We start from the raw sequence: 13,109 nt of genomic DNA, 5'->3' as shown, positions 1-13,109 counted from the left end.
GTTGATTAACAGACTAAAGTGCCACAATCTAAACAAATGGTAAACAAATATGATAAAGAGGCCTCTTCGGACGTAAACCGAGGATGATATGTGTATATATGTTCTCTTTCTATGTCAAAGTTTACAATTCCTAGTTCCTGTTTTCTCTCAGCGGAAAGTGCAGAGATCCCCCCTTCTTTCCTCTTTCGTTTCCTTATATATTTCTTCTTCACTGGTTCATACACGTGTCATACAAATCTTCCCCCCTGGATACTTGTCACATCCACCACCTTCTTGAAGTCTTCAAATAATAGCAGAGAGGCTGAATCCTACTGTTCAGAGGTCATTTTCCCATTAATGCGGCCAGGGAGGTAAATGCAGGGTCTTTAATGTAATGGTAGCAGCATTTTCCTTAGATATTTCTTTCACATCCTCATTTCTAGAGGGTGCTTGGATCACCATCTTACCCATCAGTTTTTCCAGAATTCTGCCTTTAACCCGTTTAGCAAGTCCCAGGGTCATTGCCGGGTCTGTCCGAGGATACATTCCTCCTCGGACAACTCCTCAGACCTTTACAATGAAAATTGATTTGTGGGTCTGGAGGCCCTGATAAAAAACAAACTGGTACCAGCAATCAGGCGCAAAGCCCAAATATTTATTCAGGAGTTTTCACCCCCCATAATAGTTACAAGTCAAGACTTAAGGCTCGAATCCTTTTTTATTTGTGGCCAGTTTGAAAGGAGAGGGAAGGAGGGGGATGAAAGGGGAGTAGAAGTGAGTAGAGTAAAGTTGGTCGAAAATTGCAGTCATTTTTGACCAACTCTACTTTACCCACTCTCTATCCAAACTGGCCAAATGAGAAAAAAAAAATACTTTTACTTAGTGAATGTTGGTGTTACACCTCCATTAAATAAAATAATAATAATATCTAACTATTCATGTTGCCATTCACATGTGTAAATGATTATTTCTTTTAACTAACTTGTGTGTAGTATAATTTACCTCATTCTTCCTTAAAAGTTATTATGGCTTTTGAATGAAATTGTAGTGTATTTTTGTGTTAGAACCTTTTTCTATCTCCCTTATGTGTGCGTGTATTTGTTTCTAAAAAAATAAAAAATAAAACTTGGAGGAAAAGTTTTTGAATTCTCTTATAATATTAAATTGTGATTGTATCCGTTAAATATAATGTTACTTATTACTTATTATCGATTAAGTAAAATTGCCTATTATTTTTTTTTAATAAAAGAATCTATTATGTATTTTTTAATATTATTTTATAGTATGAACATCTATATATCTCTCGAATGATGTTAATTTTTTTTTTTTTTTGGTGCTAAGTAGAACGATGCTAATTCTTTTTTCTGTTTTTTTTGAGAAACAGAACGATGCTAATTCAATTCTTCATCCTGTCTCACTTCACCTTAATGAAAGCACACTTAAAGGTTGTTGGCAAATGTTGTTGGCAAATGGTCGATGAAAAAGTGGCTTATGTAGAGACCCACGAAAATGCCAGTTCGGTCTCTAGTGTGGGAACAATGTGCATTGGAATGTGTATCAAAATTCAAAAAATCAAAATGTGCCTTGGAATGATTATCATGAATTCTTTTTCTTTTTCTTTTTTTTTTCTTTTTTTTTTCCTACATAAAGCCCTAATTATCATGAATTATTTTTCTTTTTCTTTTTTTTAGATTTCTTTATTTTTCCTGCATAAAGCCCTAAATCATGGATAGGGAAAACTAAAGGTAACTAAAGCTTATCCATACAAAATTGACCTTAAAAACTTAATCTTATTGGTGTACATTATTAAATACATACTCGTAGGGTGTTTTATTCAAATTGGAATAGGATCATAATTGATACAAATTGATGTAGCAATGCCAACAAAAAATATGCCCATAAACTCTGTTTTGTATAAGAGGTGAAATATTATTAAACTACATACATAAGTTATAGATGCATAAAATCCTATCATTCCATGAGATTAATGGTGATGAAAAGTAGTAAGATTTAGTGGAATATACTTACAAAAAGGATAAAAGATCCAGAATATGATTCTACCAAACAAACTTAATTCATCACAATTCAAGCCCATCAGTTTAAATTTTAAGAATATCTTGTGTTTAGTTATACTCCCAACTTTGAACGTCAACACAAAATCTTCTCAGCTTTACTCATATCGTAGTCTCTCTGCTATGTGTTAGGGCACACAAATCTCCAAATATATCGAGTTTAGAGGACGTGGAAAGAAGTTTTTATCTGAGTTCTTCCGTTACATGTCCAAAATAACTTTAATTTAGTGAAAAAACAGCAAGGTATGGTTTGTATTGCCAAACCTTGTGATGCTATACCATGTATGCATGTTTTCTCCCGAAACATAAAATTTTAGAAATGAATAAAATTAATATATCAGGTTAATTGACACTGATTGATGGCGTTCTAATATCATCCATCTGAAGTACACACATTGTCACTTTCTAGTTTCTACAACCCCAAAAGAAAGTGCTTTTACAAAAATATATGGTACATGATTCCTAAACCGGCACCCAAGAAGAGGAAGCATAGACAATCCGGCCCTTCCATCCCTGAAGAAGCCAGTGGTTGTCTTCATCAAGCATAAAATCCTTGTGATACCATGCCTTCATCTTAGCCCTGAACATACTGATTTGCTCTTGGTCCAACGGGAGCAGCTTGAACCCGGCCCTTGAAATTCTGACTTGACACTGCTTGTATGTTTCAGGCCTCTCAACTCTCTCTAACCCTTCACATGCTATAACATTCATAGCCTCCCTCCCATAGAACTCTCTCTCAAACATCAACCTCTCTGGATTATTACGGGATATAGTAACATCAAACATGTCATACAATGCAGAGTAATGGAAGAGTGCTTCTCGGAACCTCGTGTGAAAGAAGGGGGCATTGAAGGACCCATTAACAATAGAATTAACAAAAATATCAGGTTTCATCCGCCTTATCAAGTTTAAAAATGCATCCCTTGGACTAATCCCTTCAATTGTTTCATCAAGTAGGTTCTTCATCCGGAATGCACAAGCCACAGCAAGCACCTCATTCCTTTCAATCTTAAGCTCCTCAATTCGAATAGTTTCCCAGTTCTGTGATGCTATAGCATTGTATTCAAAAGGAACATTAAACCGCTTGCAGTACTTTTCCAAGCGACGACCAGTCTCCTCAATGCTCTCTGTTGGACGGAATCCAGGTTGAGGAAGATCAACCCCTGTAATGCGTAGTTTGGGAGGTCCTTCAGGTCTTTTTGAGAGAAACTGGATCAGAATTGGCCACTGGAAACCATATTGGATACCAAAATCTACAACATGAAGAGTAGTTGCTTTCTCTGCTGCACGCAAAATATGTCTCATACCAAAGAAAAGTGTGATCCTCTTGAAAGGGCAGGCTGAAAGATGAACTCGGTAAGCTTTCAACAATTCAGTAGCTGACACCCTCCTGGAAACCAATGAAGTGTAAAATATTTGAGTTCCTACCTTAGTTCCAGCCAAGCGTGCCTCAAGACCATTAGCAAAGAAATGAGCCAATCTCTGAGACCCATCACCAAAAGGGGTTGAGTGGTCCCTAACCTGCTTCAATAACTCATTTGCAGTTCTAACATCACCTGCTGAGACAGCTTGTGCACATAGAATCAAAAGATTCCTCAAATCAACTGTCTCCTTCTTTACCTGCTTCTTATTACGACTACCTTTCCCACCATTACCACCTTGTGTCTCCAAGAAGGCCTTGCTTACATCATTCTGTAAATGTTCACAATTATCACCGTACATTGCAGCTGGCGCTTCGGTACAAAGCAAAACCTTATCAAACATTTCTGATAACTCAGTCTCCTCTACATAAACAGCAGTCTGCTTATTGCTCCTACCTTCTTCTAATTCTATCTCTTCCCTCGCATGATTCTTCCTCCCTCTTGACCCATCCGGCAAATAATTCTCTTTCTCACTCTTCCCCACCAAAGATTCCACCTTTAGATCCTCTCCCTTCCTCTTGGAAGAAGAAACCACGTTGCTCTCCAAATCAATAACCAAATTATTACTCTTAGGAAGGAACTTACTAGCTTCCTCTAACCCCCTCCTAAATTGCAACATCGATTCTCTGTTAGTAAAAATATTCTGAGCCATAACCTCCACCCCATAACCCAAATAATTCACACTACCATTTGACAAATTCCCAAAAAACTGTGATTCATCAGTGGGCTTGAAATTAGACTGGACAACATTATACTCACCCAGAATAGGAGGCGGTGAAAAAGAAGACTGGTAGTTATGCTCTCCAAGATCACTTAGCCCCTGAGAATCATTGACAGTGCTAGAACCACTAGTACTAGAAGTACCGTAATCACAACTACTTGAAGATAACACAGGACTGTCAACGCTATTTAGATTTGGTAAAGGAGGGTAATTTTGACCAAGAGCATCATAGAAAGATTTCTCAGTGTCTTTTAGACCCAAAGGGTCATAAAACATGCAGGGCTTGTTTTCAATGTTCTCTTCCATAAGAATCTGATTTATGTACTTGAGAACTGTTTCAGAGAAATCACTGTCGTACGGGGACGACGTGGAATCTGCCTGCAACATAGGCGGAATAGCAACATGTGGTGCATCATATGGTTGACCCTCTGGACCAACGGCTGTGATGATCGAGAGCTCAAAACCAGTAGGACCCAGATCAGAATCAGGAGAAAGATTTGGACTTCCGAGGAAGTTAAGGTCTGTAGTAGGAGCAGAGAGTTGATTGAATGTGTACTCATTTATAAGATTTGAGAAATTGTCCTCAGAATTTGGTGACATGGTAGTGAAACCGTCTAGGAAATTAGAGCTTGAATCCATAATCATTTATTGGGTCAAACAAAGCCAAGAAAACGTAACTAGCTGATTATATATGTCTCAAACTGATTTGGGAAACTAGAATCTAGTAATATTGAGATCAAAGACTAGGATCTAAAAAAAAGGCAAACATGGATGTACACAAAAAGCAAAAAAATAAAAAGAAGAAAGAGTTATAGTTGAAGAACCTTAGATAATCATGATTTACGTGAAAAAGTGGAGCAGAGAAGAGTAGTAGCGTAGTCAGAAGCGGAAGAGAAAGATGCTACAGTTCGACACGGAAGAAAGCAGCGTGTACATAACTCAAAAACAAAGGGGCTCTCTACTCAGCTCAGCCTTGTTTCTAACAGGAAATTCGAACCCTCCAGATTCGGGTTCTCCTAAATATATAGAGAAAGAGTAAAGATAACGATGCGGAGGCTTTTGTATTGCTTTATACTACGGTGAAATTAACGAACTTTCGTGGAACGCAGTGAGGTGTGACCAGTCACCAGCGAGTCAAACTGAGAGGCTTTGGGTTATGTACATTTGTCAATATGTCACTGGCGAAAGCCAAATGTTTTGACTTCTAAACTCACTCGACTAAAATTACCTTCCAAATCATTGTGCGTATCTAGTATTGACATCGTTACAGTTACCGTTCAAACTAACAAATGAGTACTTCCAGTCGCATGGTCTTCACTCTTCATATGGGAATGGGATACAAGATTGGACGCCAAACTATACTTTGGTTTTTGTCCTCCTAAGTAATAAGCCATGGCATTAAAAAATAAATTGGTTAGAACTTAGAAGTATGACATAAATGTTGCGTTTGGATATGTTATTGCAAAACAATGTTTTTGGTTTAAAATGAACATTAGTAAAAATGTTATGAAGAGTTGCTATTACGAAATAAAGTTTTAGATTTTACAAACACTCTTTTAAGCTTCCAAAATGCCTAACCAAACAAACCCAAACATCTTAGCCCTCCCCCCAAGCTCGACACGAGGCTCCTATGTTCCCTATGCACTCAAGGCATTGGGAGATATCATTTGGCTCAACTCACCTGGTGATGTCTTTGTGGCATTGGTCTTGTCCACATACCTCAAGGAATAATAAATGCACAATTATACATTATAATGCATATTTATCAAAAAGAAAAAGAAAATATACTTGTCAATAATTCATAATTAGCTTGTATGCACAGATTTATTGTAATTATGTGTACTTCTTTCAACATTAATGCATAATTTGATTTTATCTTTTGAAAAATGTATAAAAATATTAGTTAATAGAGCATTTTTTTTTAGAAACATTAATAGAGTATTAAATACACATTAACACGTACCCTTGTGACATTCTTTATTCCAACATGGTTAGGTTAATGAGTATTTCAATGCATTGGTTAGGGTTGAACTTTTTACTTTTTTTTTTTAAATAAAAAAAATCGATTAACTTTTTTTTTTCCCGTACCATTCAAGGAAGAAAACATATACATAGTACAAGTTACATCATACCAACAGCAATTGGAGAAAACCAACAAAAATGAATTGGCACATGGGTTGCCAATTTAGCTACAGACCAAGACTTTTTAACAACCACATGGGGTACACAAAGCACATCACAATGAAAACCAGAGTTAGACAAAAAACTAAGATCAGCCAGTCTAGTACTATCTAGCCAATCCGATGCTGTTTTCATCTTGAAAGTCTGCATAAATTTCCTATTGTCAGTGAGGTACAAAACATGGTGAAAACCTTGTTCCTTTGCTGCCAGACCCGCTTCAACCACATCCTCCAACAATGCCCCAATTAATGTTCTAGCATTGCTACTATTCACTCCAAAAAACATCCTTTCTCCCTGAATTGTTAGAGCTTTGGAAGTAGTGCTATTTCTATATGGTCTCCTGCTTCTAACTCCTGCAAGCTTGATAATTAGATGCCAATCCCCTGCTACAGATTGCCCCTCTGATCTGGTGCATCTGCCTTCTCTGTCTGCTGAGGTGCTGCATCGTGAGAGAGAGTCATTGTACCTGCAAGAAAAGGTTTGAGCTATTAAAATAATTTCCACTGGATTCGGGTTCAATCCTTGATGAACCACCCTGTTCATGTAAGTCCAGATTGTCCAAAGAGTGACAAAATCATCCTGCAAAAAATGCATAGATACAGAACCATTATGAATATTTCTTGAAAGTAAATGCTTCAACCATTGTTGCACAGATAAATTGATGATTTCAGATGTGTGTAAAGTCAAAGTAGACCCGTGCCAACAAGCTCTTGCAAAAGGGAAATGAAGAAAAAGGTGAGTATGACTCTCTTCCTCCTCATTGCACAGTGGACACAATTTTGAAGATGATATACCTCTGACATGAAGATTAAGGAAAGTAGGAAGACAGTTGTGGAGTAGTTTCCAGATGAAAGTACTAATTTTCAGAGGTACTTTGATTTTCTAAAAGGTTCTCCACCATCCCATATTAGCCTGAAAATATTGAGGACAACTTGAATCATCTCAAGTTAAAAGCTCATAAGCTTTCTTCACTTGGTACTCCCCATTCTTAGAGAACCTCCAAAGAAGCTTATCCTGCATAGAATTTGTCTTAGAAATTGGAAGTTGAAAATTTTTCAAGGCTTAAGGAAATGGATACAGCCTTCTAACCAAATCCACCTTCCAACTTCAAGTATTATGGTCAATCAAATCCCCCACAGTACTTGTAGGTAGATGATGTTGTGATAAATTCAAAGTTGAATGAGGAAACCAATACCTATAATTGAGAGGAATATTGTACCCATCCCCAACTCTCCACTTTCCGTTCCTTAAAACATGATTTTCCTGTTTAATGATATTTCTCCAAACCCATAAGTGATGAGGCTTAGACCTATAGTCATTAATAGAACAGGTAAGAAAGTACCTGGCCTTAAAGGTTTTAGCTAGTAGGGATTGGGGATTATGACAAATTCTCCAGTATTGTTTATTCAGCATAGCTTGATTTATGTACTTGAATTTCTTAATTTTCAACCCACCTCTCCCCTTAGGTTGATTGATCTTGTCCCAATTAAGTAAATGAAGCTTATTCTCACCATGTTCATGACCTCACCAAAATGCACAAATAATAGAATCCATTCTGTTACAAACATGGTCTGGAACTTTAAAGCATGAGAAGGAATATTAAGGAAGAGATTGCAAAACAGAGGCTATTAATGTTGTTCTACCAGCTTGAGAAAGGAGTTTCATTTTCCATCTTTGAAGTTTTGCTTTAAGTTTATCAATGAGAAATTGAAAATCAGCAATTCTATTACCTTTCAACTTGAATTGAACACCAAGGTACTTGCTGGGATGTTGAACAAGATTGACCTGAAGAGTTCTAGCTAGGCATATTTGTTCCTCCTTAGGCATGTTTGGTGAGCAAAACACATCAAATTTTGCTAAATTGATGGATTAACCCGAAATGGAGCAATACCATTTCAAAATGAGCTGAAGATTTTGAATAGAATTGTTATCCATTCTAAAAAAACAACAAAGAATCATCACCAAACAGTAAATGGGAGAATGAGAGACCATTCCTACCAACTTTGATTCCTTTGATTTTCTTAAGATCACCAGCTTGAGTTAAAGAAATGGAAAGAATATTTGCACATAAAGGGAAAAGATAAAGAGATAAAGGGTCTCCTTGTCTTAAACCTTGGGATGGCTTAAAGGACCTTGTCATACTTTCCAATTATCAATAACGCATATTCTACTGAAGATACATACTCCACAATCCAATTAATCCATTTGGAATCAAAGTTCATAACAGTGAGGATCACCTTCAAAAAATTCCAATTGACTCTATCATAGGCCTTGGACATGTCACCTTTTTTTTTTTTTAAGGAATTGCATATCTATCAATTAAAGAAACATTTGTTTTTTTACTTTTGCTATTTTCCAGTGTAGTGAGGCTCATTAATTTTCTCTTTAATAAATATGTGAATGCACCTCATATCATTCTTTGTTTGCATGACTAAAACATGTGGATTGTTTGAATTTAACGGAGGAATTTAAATTACCTTGTCTAATGAATTTTATTTTTAGTTTTATCCTAAAAATTTTTGGCCTAGTTAAAATGTACCCTTAAGGTATTATTAATGAACTATTTTAGTAAAGTTTTATTTTTTTTTTATACAAGATAGAAATTCTACTCTAGCCTAATCTAAGTGTATGTGTGTGTGAAGCTCTTTCTTGAAGACTTGAAACCTAGCTTTTGCCCCTTACACCCCACAAGCACTTATACTTGTGGAGTGACCATCGCACCAAGAGTGCACAGTAATTATTTTAATAATGTTTTAATACCATTTTTATGGGAAATATAAAAATTAGTCAAAAAATCAATTACATTTTTTTAATAAAAAGTTTATAAAAATATTTCTTAAACCAATGTTTTTATTGCATTCATTAATTTTTGCCATAATTTTTATACTCAAGGACCTCAACAACTAAAATTATCATGAATTTAATTGATAATCATCCCAACTCTTAAGGCACATTTTTTTTAACGTTGTGATTGTTGGTTTCTACCATTTAAAAGGCATCTACCATTTGGTCTGCCTGTCCTCTTTCTTACTTTTTTTTTTTTTTAATTAATTGGTAGATACCTTTTTTTTTATAATCAATTGGTAGATACCTACCAAAGGTCTTGTAGCTGAATTAACAACTCTCCATGTACAAAGTGCTCGGGAGTCTGGGGGGAAAGGGTTCAAACTGTGGGGTTAGTAGCATGTTATAATTATCTCTAAAAAAAAATTTGTAGATACCTGTGTTTAGTCAAAACTAGTCTCACGTTATTGAAGAGCTAAAATGGGGTAAGTTTGTAAGTATTTATTGACAGGATTTTTTTTTTTAATTATTATAAATGTGTCCATTAGGATTCAGGATCATCACCATTGACGATTACTTTTCTTTTCTTTCTTTTTTTTCTTATTTTTTTTGAGAAAAACAATTGACGATTACTTAGTTATGACTTATTCCTATTAACTTAATCCTTTTTTTAGAAGTATTAATTTAATCCTTTATCCTTCTTACTTATTTAAAACAAATACTTTTTCCTTACTAATATGCCCGTCGATAATCCGTTATATTCTAGGATGATGCTAATCCATGGTCTTATATCCTAGAATGATGTTAATTATTTACTTTTATTTTATTTTAGCTAAGTAGAATAATGCTATTTCATCATCCTTCCATTTCACTTCACCTCAATGATAGTTGACTTTTATATGACCTGATAGGCCCAATAAATATCATTGTCCAGACAAGCTCATCAAGTACCATCATCCACCCAAGCCCAGCATGGACGATGGTAGAAGAGCCATAAAAAGGAACATTCAATACCTCGAACAGTTACGAATTAGCCAAGAAGACCGTTGGAGACCCATCAAAGCCCACATTGAATAAGCCCAAAGGCGTTACAAAAGAGGCACTTATGCCACCATAAATAGGGTACAACGACTAGAAGAAAAGGAGATATATATATATATATATATATATATAAATGATACACTTCAGTACTAAAGCACATACACACACGCTGAATACTGATACTTTCTTTATTTACTCTAGCTCTCATAAGCCCTCTTTGCCAATTCCATTCACTGAATTTACCATCATAGATTCTGTGGTCGGCACCACACCAGTGACCACTCAGAGAGGATTCCATCCTTAACCTTGCAGGTACAAAGATGAAGCCCGTGCTGACCTATTTGAACAAACCTACTTGACTGACGATCTCGACATCATCAGTTTGGCGCCGTCTGTGGAGATGACAATTTCATACTTAAGTTCGAAAGCATAGTTCCATTAAACTCTATGGTCCAAATGGAGTCCAGCACGCCTTAAGATTCTATAGCACTAGCCCTAAAAATCCAAACACTCATAGCCAGCATAGAGGAACTCACAAGGCAGAACCAGGAGATGAGATTGCAACTTCAGCAGGAAGATAATCGTTTTGGGACCAACCAAAACGACGATGGAGATAGCCAAAGAAGGAACGACCATCGACGACCAAATACCCCTGAGGGAGCGAACTCAGACCTCGTCAAGGAAATGAGAAGGGAGATGGACAAGCTAAGAAGTGGAATAAGGGAGAAAACAGATTGGAACGTAGACAAGATGGTCAGGAGGACGGACTCGCCCTTTACAACAAAGGTCCTGGAATGCCCCATGCCTTCAAAGTTTCGTCTCCCAAAACTCGAGTCATTCGACGTTCTGAAAGATCCGCTAGACCACCTCAACACCTAAAAGACAACTCTGGGTCTTCAACAACCCCCTGATGAGATACTGTGTCGTTCCTTCCCCACCACTCTCAAGGGAGCAACATGGGGGTGGTTTAGTAAGCTACATTGATAGCTTCGAGCAATTGGTCAATTCTTTTTTACGCCATTTCGTCGGTGGACAACACTCAAAAAGGCCGGCAAACCACCTGCTCACCATTAGGCAAGGGGAGAAGGAGATAAACATTTCACCAGAGAAACCTTGGAGGTGGATGAAGTAGATGACAAAGTGCAACTGACAACATTCAAGGTTGGATTGAAGTCCAGAGAGTTCGTGGTCACACTTGCGAAAAGCCCTCCTCAGACGATGGCAAAAATGCTGTTGAAAGTGGATAAGTATATGAACACCGAAGATGCCCTAGCAGCAATAAGGGACAAGGAGAAGCCCAAGGAGAGGGAAGGAAAGGGAGAAGACCGGAGGGGACAAAAAAGAGAAAGGGGAGACCATTAGGGTACCAACAAAATAAGCAAAAGGATGATAAAACCCCTCAGATGGTAAATTTACCCCTTTGATTATGTCTGTTGACAAAATTTTGACGCAAATTAAGGACAAACATTGCCTTAAATGGCCAAGGCCGCTACACTCATCACCTAATATGCATGACAAGAAGAAATACTACCGTTTTCATAACGACCACGGCATTACACTGAAGATTGCAGAAACCTGAAGAAGCAGATAGAAGAACTCATTCGGAAGGGGAAGCTGCAGAAGTTTATGAAGAAAGGGGAATCTAGCAAATCTAGAAGTGATAACAAGGAGAAGCACGAAGTTGTTCTGAGGGACAAGGACAACGGGTTCACTATCCACAAAGCGCGATAGGAGAAATAAAAACGATCACAGGAGGACCATCCACACGTGGATCTTTCAAATTCCTCAAGAAGTCACAATAGAGACAGTAAACAGCGTCCACAAGATACCACCCCTTCAGTAGAGAAAGACAGACATGGACATCCTATTTTTAGAAGAAGAAACCAAAGGTGTGAAGCAGCCACATGACGACCCCTTGGTTATCATGCTCATGATAGAAGGGTTTAACACCAGGAGAATCCTCATAGACAACAGTAGTTATGCAGACATTATCTACCTCTCCGCTTTTCAGTAGCTGAAGGTAGATCCCGAAAGGTTACGGCCTTTTAAGTCCCCCCTTGTCAGCTTTAATGGAAATCAAGTGTATCCCAAACGTATAATGACACTCACGGTCACGGTAGGGTCCTACCCCCGACAGTTAACTCATCAGCTCGACTTCCTAGTGGTAGACTGTCCCTCCTCATACAACGTGATAATTGGAAGGCCCACACTCAACCGCTGGTAGGCAGCCACGTCCACCTACTACCTGAAGGTAAAATTCCCAACGAAGAATGGCGTAGGTGAAGTAAAGGGAGATCAAGTGCTAGCCAGCGAATGCTACCAAGCGGTGTTAGCCACAAAGGAGAACCATACATGGATGATTGAGGAGAAGGAAGAAGAGAAAGTGGAAGCCCTAGAAATTGTGAAGCTGGTAGACAGGGAGCCAAAAAAAACCACAAGGATAAGGACGACTTTAAGCGAGGAGATGAAAAGAAGGCTAGTCCAATTCCTTAAAGGAAATTTAGACGTTTTCGTATGGAGTCACGAGGATATGCCAGGCATAGCAACTGAGTTCATCCAACACTGATTAAATGTAGATCCTGAAAGGAAGCCCGTCCAGTAGAGGTGGCGAGTCTTTACCCCTGAACGAAACAAAGCAATCATAGAAGATAAGCAAATTGCTTGTAACAGATTTTATTCGCGAGATCTACTATCCAGATTGGCTGGCCAATGTCGTCCTAGTGAAGAAGGCAAATAGGAAGTGGAGGACGTGTGTAGAGTTCACAGACTTGAATAAGGCCTGCCCAAAAGATAGTTTCCCCCTACCAAGAATAGATTAACTTGTGGATTTCATGGCAGGACACAAGCTCCTTACATTCATGGACGCGTTCTCGGGATAAAACCATATTAAGATGTCAAAGGAAGACCAGG

The 13,109-nt window shown here is 37.7% G+C and overlaps 1 protein-coding gene across 1 annotated transcript; it reads right to left on the bottom strand.

Annotated features, from left to right (window-relative positions):
- Nucleotides 1-2,362: 2,362 nt before the first annotated feature.
- LOC142605666 (scarecrow-like protein 33) lies at nt 2,363-5,213 on the bottom strand. The gene has a single exon (XM_075777097.1). It carries the CDS (start codon nt 4,836-4,838, stop codon nt 2,514-2,516), a length of 2,325 nt encoding a protein of 774 aa, XP_075633212.1. The 5' UTR covers nt 4,839-5,213; the 3' UTR covers nt 2,363-2,513.
- Nucleotides 5,214-13,109: the final 7,896 nt, after the last annotated feature.

This window comes from Castanea sativa, chromosome 8 (genome assembly GCF_040712315.1).
Source record: "Castanea sativa cultivar Marrone di Chiusa Pesio chromosome 8, ASM4071231v1".
In the NCBI taxonomy this organism is placed as follows: Eukaryota; Viridiplantae; Streptophyta; class Magnoliopsida; order Fagales; family Fagaceae; genus Castanea; species Castanea sativa.
Note: the sequence above shows the minus strand (reverse complement) of the source record. Positions and strands in the feature narration are given on the sequence as shown.